This window comes from Argiope bruennichi, chromosome 3 (genome assembly GCF_947563725.1).
Source record: "Argiope bruennichi chromosome 3, qqArgBrue1.1, whole genome shotgun sequence".
NCBI classification, from domain to species: Eukaryota; Metazoa; Arthropoda; class Arachnida; order Araneae; family Araneidae; genus Argiope; species Argiope bruennichi.
The window spans coordinates 91,569,592-91,578,224 of record NC_079153.1 but is presented as its reverse complement, the minus strand read 5'-3'; the positions used below and the strand labels follow the sequence as shown (position 1 = coordinate 91,578,224).

Here is an 8,633-nt window from a genome sequence, read left to right as displayed (position 1 = left end):
TTGGATTTTGTTTTTATTAGAGGCATAGTTTTTATCTTACACGATTGTAGACAGTGTTTTGTTGTGGTAGGAGCACTGTAATCATAGAGTTGTCTTTTGCGGTTTTTGTTGAAGATTGTAGATATTCTGTGTTCTGGAAGCTTCTGTGGATTTAAAAGAAAATGGTCGCTTCAATAAAACGGTAAGAGGAAAACCGCTTTTGTTATTTAGATTGATGCTTAGAGAGACAGAAAGTAAAAACTTAAAACGGAATTTAAAAAATGGAAAAGGTGATATAAATTTTGATGTTTATTAGAAAATTGTGAAAAATAAACGGTATTTTCTTCTAAAACAGGAATAATTTTAATTTTTTGTTTGCATATAATATTTCATTTTCTTTCTTGGTCCAGTACAATCTTGTAGTTGATTTACGCACCACCAAACGTGGGATAATTAAGAATTTTATTTTTTTTGTCACAAAGAGGAATAATTTTATTTGTTCGAATAAAAATGTTTCAATTTTCATTTAATCCCAAAACAAACAAAGTAAACTGCCGGCTTAATCAACAATAAAGATCACATCCTGGTAATAACTAATAGCATACATTTTCCTTCTAAAATATAGATAATTTTGTTTTATTTTATTTAAATTAAAAAAGAATCACACTTCTTTTTGGTTCAATCCAATCTTGAGGTTGACTACCAGTTTAATCAAACAAGTGACAATTTAACAAAAAAATTGGGTTTTATTGATTCCTTCGGGTTTGTGGAAGCGTTTCTAATCTTTGTTAGATTCTTATAAAATAAGCAATTCTGTTTAAATATGAGAAATTAAAAACCCTCCCGGAAAATCTTTCTTCCCTTCTTTTGAAATTCATAATTGAAGTGAACATAAATATTAATTTCAAAGAATCTTGGAAAATTTTATTACTTCCGTAGATTAAAAATCAAATTTCTAATGTTTTTTAAAGCATTTGTAAAAGATGCATAGCTATTGTTCATAATAAATTTTTAAGCGTTAACACTTTGGATGGCAAAGTACTAGATTATTACTTATTTTAACTTTTTCAAAGGTTTGTTGATGACTGTAACATTTGTAATATTACGTACTATTTGTAATGTTGACATTTCTGCAATTGTGTATCAATATTTTAATAAACACTTTATTTAGTATATTCCATTAAACGCTTTTCTTTTAAACTTATTTTTCTGACAAAGAGTTACATGTAGTAGTTGTCTTTTGCGTTTGGGATCTCATGCTCCAATGCAAAAAATAACTTACGTTGATTTACTTTTAAAGTTTGTAATCGCTCTTTTAAAACCTGTTTATTAGGAATATGTATTTATATATTGTATAAGAAAAGAATAAAAGTAGATACATAATAATACTCATCCACTCATTTCAACTGGGATAGAAGTGTGCCTCCTCAAATGTAATTTTCATTACTTATTGGTTATTTAATCCATCGGAGCCAAATGTCCTCCCATTGCTATGGTATGGATGTTTGTGAAAGGGATGATGGTTGTAACTCAGGTGCAGCCTTCGTCATCTGACCATAGTTCAAGATTATGCATTGTTCCAAAATAGATCTTGCCTTAATTTTAACACTGGACAATAATCTAATTAAAATAAATTACACTAAATAAATTGAACTAATCATTTAAAACCCATTTTATTTAATTAAATCAATACAATTTTTCCTGTTATTCGAAGTTAAGAATAAAAATTTTTTTAGAGAATTTTTTATCCAATTATTTATATTACAAAAATAATTTATATGTACGTGTTCTAAAAATTACGTTGACTTTGAGAAGTACCATATTTCTTGATCGAAATGTTATAAACTTATCTCTTAGATTTCCAATTGCGTATTTTAAACGCATCATCTTTAAATCTCAAGCAATCGAAGTGCTTTATGTTAAATACTATATTGAAAAAAAATGTTGATGCAAAGGCTTCTATCATTCGAGAAGTATGATATTTTGTGACAAAATACAGCAAACATGCATCGCTTATAACAGTTTAAGAGTAGACGAAAAACAAATCGTATGCAAGCGTTTGCATAATAAAATGCTTTAGCAAAGTCGACATAAGACGTTTTGATATAACCATGATGACTTGTAAAATACTTCGAACAATAGAAATTTTGAGAAAGCATTAAACAAGAACAGAGAAGTGTTGATTCTAACACTAAAAAAAGTTTTCGAATTTTATGAATTTATATTTATAATACATTATTAAGATTAGATTAATATTTAGATCGGCAAATGCTAAATTGTTAATAGTTCAAGCTAAATTAAGCAAAATATTTACATAAAATCGTTTGGCTTGTTTTCTTATACGGCATTAGCGCACAATAGTTACGAAATATTAACTTTTGTCGTGAATTTAGCATTTTTACTGAATCTATCGTGTCATCCTTGAGGAGTTATTTGGCGTCTAATCCCTGGCATGCGGATAATAGTATCCGGGAATCCAGTTTATGTTTTAGACACGTTTTTCTAAGCCGATTGAAACAAAAATTTTACACAAAATTGCACTTATAGTCATAAAATCCCATACCAAATTTGATATATTTAAGTTAATGCGTTTTTGAATTATAGCGTTTTCTGAAAGAACAGATCGACAGACAGTCAATTCATTATTGGATTTGGCAGGTGTCTATACTACAGATTTTAAATCGGTATACCAAAATGTATCTATCTAGCTTTCTTTGTTTTGTAATTATCGTGTTAACTTACATTTGAACAGCCGGACTTCCTCTGAACAGATTCGATAGAAATGTACAAATTTGATGTAAGTGTGGTGAAAGCTTATAAGCCAGTTAACAGCTACGCTACACGGGCAATTGCTTTTGTATTGTGGTCATGTTACTCGGCTGCGAACCACAAGATCCCAGGTTCTATCCTCGCTCATCACAATCCGCCACTTAAGGATCGTATATCAAATTTTTTTCGGCTAGCTCACATTGTTTTCCTGTTAGTTTTGTCACAGACAGACAGATATTTTTCCAAAAATGTGTTTTTTGAAATCAGGGAGGACTAGAACGTGGAGGTTCTTAAAATTTCGAGTTCGAATTTTTTGACGATTACTATACTTTCTCTATGCTGCGTATACGAGAAAGTAATTAATGAAGTCGTTTGCTACAGTTGGTGTAATTTTTATCGTTTTGCCATACATATTTATATGTAAGTGTAGATAATTAACGTAAATACTTGATAAATATTCTTAACTGCTTCTAATGTTACGAGATTAATAAGTGATAAAAGTTTCACGAACCCTCATTTCCATTTCTGTTGCAATTTCTTCCTCGCCAGTCGCTCACAGAAACACAATGCCCCAACAGGTTTTACAAGACGAAGAGTGTGTGAGCTGCTTTTGAAGTGGAAGGAAGCATGCTGCTTTCCGTCATATTTTTCGTCACGATTCTTTTTTCGGTGTTGCAATCATCACGAGTTCATGATCATCTGAGAGTCAGAAGACAGTGTAAGTTCATTTGACTCTTTAACAAAAATAAGATTAGTACAATTCATTCGATTTTTTTTAATGAAACAAATAAAAATAATAAATTCTTGCATCAAAAAGAATATTATATTTTGAATAATATTATGTTTTTTAAAATATAAATAAGAAAAAGAATTTCATTTAACTTTTTAATAAAACGAATAAAAATTATTTTAGTAAGAACAAATATATATATGATTAATAATGGTAGATTCGAATAATATAATGATAATAATAAAATGGTAGATTCGAATCAATGCAATTTAGAATAATATTGAGTAAAACAATATTAAGAATAATAATGAGTAAAACAACTAAGAATATTATTATGTAAAGCAATTAAGAATAATACTTAATAAAACAATTAAGAATAATAGTAAAGGAATTAAGAATAATACTTAATAAAACAATTAAGAATAATAGTAAAACAATTAAGAGCAATACTGATTAAAACAACTAAGAGCAATACTGATTAAAACAACTAAGAGCAATACTGAGTAAAACAATTAAGAGCAATACTGAGTAAAACAATTAAGAACAATACTGAGTAAAACAATTAAGAATAATAAATTTAATAAACATGACGATTTTAATAATATGAATAATAATGAGCCATTCTTATAACACATAAGAAATTATAAGAATTCTCATAATACACAATAATAATAATATATTCATAATATTAAAATTGTATGTTTTCAACAATATTTTATTATTATAAATATGAATATGGATAAGAATACTGATGAATTAAATAATAAGTTAATTATATTTTTTAATGAATCAAATGAGAACATTAAAAATTTTATAAAAAATAATATTTTTTATAAGAATGTTTTTTTTTAATAATATTATATTCTTACAAATAAAAATAAAGCAGTTAAGGAATTAAAATTATGAATGAATTTGGTTATTCATAAGAATAAAAAGAGCAACTTCATTTGGGCATTTAATAAAATAAAGATTGACTTGCTTAATGGAGTTTACAGAGCTATTTTCAAAAAATTTAATCTTAAGGTGAATCTGTTTATTTTGTAAAATTGCCCATCAAAAATATGTACTATCGGAAACGAACCATAAAAGGAGAAAAATGGCTTTCCTATTTTGATTTAATTAAAATAATTGAAGTGTAATTATTTTAATTAAATTTATTTCATAACAATAACTGAACCTTTATAAAATAATCTTGTCCTGAACTTTGATTTTACAATATCTGTAGCCATGTATTTCAGATTATACCAATGATAAGCCTTAAGACCTGTTTTTATTATAGCAATATGATCACATATTGCTATAATATGGCTTGGTGTTATTGTCAATTTTATTTGGAAATATGTTTCTACTAATTTTGTTTGGAATACATTTAATTTGAGAAATTAAGAATCATGATTATCGCCCACGATATTTCTTAAATGATTAGTTAAAATGTTGAAGACTTTTAACTTATATCAGAAATTTCTGATAATCATTAAGGTATTTTCTATCCTTGTGACTCAAAAGGGAGCAATTTTCGATGTGGTTTTTATCAGTTTCATTTCATGAATGTCTTCAGGATAGAGCTCACAAGATAGAACCCTTAATTATCTTCATCTGATCCATTTTCATCAGTCAAGCCTGAACCACCAGAACACTAATGATGCACAAATCTGGTTTAGAGGATCGAAAGTTTCTATGTATCCGGATTATAGTTAGTTGTTTTCAGTAAAGATACAATTCGAGATTGAGATCAGAAATCGGTTCCAAAATTTCATATAATGAATTTTACGCCATAATGCTTGGTTCCATAAGTATAAAAGAATCTCAAGAGGCCCAGAACAGTATTTGCGTTGAGAGATTGGAGACTGTAATTTAGCAAGAACTATTTCTTAATCAAGATGTATTTAACTGAAGAAAATGAATTTTTTTAGATGACAGCAAATAATATAATGAAACAACTTAATGACCCCAAACTACACAAGATATCTAAACAATAGCATTTGTTATTATATCAATAATAAAGGCTGGAGATAAAACCTTTACTAGATTGCAAAAAGTTATTGAAAAAAAGTCTATTATAGTTTGCTACATATTTCTTTCGATTTCTTAAAGACAATTAATTATAGAGTATTTAATTAAACCCTTTGTCAGTAAATTTCAATGTAAGCATCTTTGGTAGTTTGATGATTGTAAAAGTGGTATTTGAATTCCTACCATATATTGTTACCATTTCAATTGTCACACTAAATATAGCAATGTGAAATTTTGAGTTAATTAATGTCTTCAACTGGTGTTGTAAATACTCTATCCTTTATGTTACCCCAAAAGAAAAAAAAATCTAGTAGATTAATATCAGGTGAGTTTTGTTCACATCCATGACGCCATTTTAGCTATTCTGTTGAGGTCATTTTGATACTAATACAATGTAAAATATAATTTCTGCTTAGTTACGCCATCTGTTGGACTAAAATTAATTACGACAGACAACTACTCCATTATAAAATTTTTATTGTATGATTTTTTTCGTAATAATTTTTTGTACTAGAGAAAAAAAAATTGTTTTAGCTCTGTATTTTTTTAAAAAAAGTTTTATTGGTAACTTTGTGGGTTATAACACGAAACGGAAGGGGAAAGAAACTTAAAATTTTAAAATGGATAAATGCGTTAAGAACGAATATCTGCTTGCAGTTTGGCTGGTTGACAATGGTTTCCATTTAAGAGTAATATAAATTGAGCCTATTTCCCTTGAAAATCCTTCAAGAAAGCAACGTATCTCCGTCTTCATCATATATTGGGGTTAAATCAGGTTCTGCCTCAGGTACTTTGAGTAACAGAAAAATTAATTTTAATAGGTACTTTGAGTAACAGAAGATGCCACAATTTCGAGAATCGTGGATTTTGCAAGAATCGATAAATCATGCGAAATTCGAATTACCACATCCTTTAAAGAATTTTAAAACTGATACTGTGATAGCTTTCTTCAGTCTTGCTTCAGAATTAAATGTAAACTTTCAAAGAATTGTGTGCGGTTGTTTTTTCGAACTTCTTCCCAAGCCAACAGTTTATTTTCTTATAATCAAAGCTACATTGTTTTCTTGCAGCTCCCTCAGAGGAGACTCCTGTTATCTTCCCGGATTTGGAGGTGATGCCAGAAAACCAATGCATTGCCTACGATGGGGGAGTCGGACTGTGCAGACCTGCTGGGCTTTGTGTCTTTCGATTCGATACGGTGAAAGATCTGGAGGAGTCGTCATGTACAATGGATAACGGAAAGGTCGGAATTTGCTGTCCAAGTAAGCCACCACCATCAAGGGTCACTGGTAAGCTTGATTTGTTGGAGTAATGACTTGATTGAAATAACACTTGTTTATTGAACTAACAGTTTATTTTAGGAGAGTTTATTGAACTAATGTTCTATAAAATCAATTCAACCACAGTTGGATAATATAAGGGTATGGTAGATGAACTTGAACTACCATAACCTCTTAAAACTTTCACACTGAAAGGACATTTGACTTCGAGAAGAGTTAATTGGCTAGTGAATAAGATGAATATTTGCTGGAATTGGGTCTCAAGCTTACAATCTTTTGATGCTAAAGGCCTCCAATGCACCATTAGATCTCCAAAGCTCATTTGAGTTGCTTATGAATTTAAATATTGTGCTTCAAATGGTAAATGCTTATCCAAGATACATTTCACTTTCTAATGGCATTTTTTTCTTCATTTCTGTTAAGTCTCAAATTTTATCATAAATGCTTCATTTAACTGATATTTTTTACGTAAAAATATGCAGAAATCACGAATCGTTGAATTAAAAAATTATATTAAAATTTTATATAATTTACTTAAAACAAGTTATAGACACCGACTCCCTTTACAGAGTGCATTAATCGAAAACACACAAGGAGCGGTAGCCATAAAGCAAAACACATATGAAAAAAGGAACAACAAAGATTAAGGAAATTACAAAGTTCTAAACCATATATAAACAAAAATGCAAACAATTAGCAAGGATTAAAAAGTAAAACACACACAAGCATAATAGCAATACAAAACTTGAATACATATAAATATCACAATATATATTTTAAAAATAATATGTAGTCAAAAATTAAAATGAGACTAAAGATTTTTTAAAAAAAACTGATGATAGCAAACTAAAAATATCAATTTTATTTAATAGTAAAATATATGAGATTTGCATTGATGATGGAATAAATAAAATTAAAATATTAGAAACAGAATAAAATGTTCCAAAATACACATACATGTAAAAAAAGAAATTCACATGAATGTGATCACTAAATTGAAACAAATAAGAAACAGTTACTTTTTGCAAGCCTTATCATGAATTAATAATAATTGAAAGATATATTTAAGAACTTCCCTTTTCTTTTTTATCGGAATAATTGTCATTTTAATTTGTAAGGTCCGATTCGTCCAGAGAACCCTGTATCCATGCCGGATATTACATCTACAGATTTGGATTTCGCTGGACAAGAGGGCAGATCCATCGTCCAACGGATTGAACAACTTGAGGCGGAACTAAGACGAAGAGGTAAGTCAAATCGAAATTTCAGATGAAAGTTGAAGTTCATGTCTGTCAATCAGTTAGAACAGTGTTTCTCAAAGTGTGGTACGCGTACCCCCAAGGGTACAATAAGAGTTTGATGGGGTTACAACTGAGGTCAAAGTCAACCCCCGGAAAATCACGTGACTCTGTCCAAAATGAAAGAAGGCCCAATCATCTGTGGTCCACTGTCCCTCCCTATAAAACCATTTCCCTGATTTAAACAAGAATATTGAATGGATAAGAGATCCGTTTAACATTAACACAACATCCATGCCAGAAGATTTGACGCATGCAGAAGAAGAGCAATTGTTGGAATTGGCTTCAGACGGATTTTTGAAAATTAAACATAGGGAGTGTACGTAAACATCATTCTGGTTACAAATGCAACATGTGTATCCTGGCTTAACAGAAAAAGTTCTGACATATATCGTGTCTTTTCCAACTTCATATTTATGTGAAGTTGCTTTTTCAGCACTTGTAGAGATTAAGTCGAAAAACAGGAACAGACTATTGGACGTGGAACCGCATCTGAGATTAAAATTAACAAACAGGGAACCAAATTAGGACGATCTGTCATCTCAGCACAAACCATTTCATCCT

General features: G+C 29.4%; 1 protein-coding gene across 1 annotated transcript in view; it reads left to right on the top strand.

The window, feature by feature from the left end:
• The first annotated feature begins 54 nt into the window (after positions 1–54).
• LOC129964012 (peroxidase-like) overlaps positions 55–8,633 on the top strand; it is a 46,117-nt gene continuing 37,538 nt past the window's right edge. The window contains exons 1-4 of the mRNA XM_056078669.1: positions 55–181; positions 3,327–3,466; positions 6,562–6,780; positions 7,890–8,018. Coding sequence (XP_055934644.1) covers positions 3,376–3,466; positions 6,562–6,780; positions 7,890–8,018 — 439 coding nt within the window. The 5' untranslated portion in view covers positions 55–181; positions 3,327–3,375. The remainder of the gene's footprint in view (positions 182–3,326; positions 3,467–6,561; positions 6,781–7,889; positions 8,019–8,633) is intronic.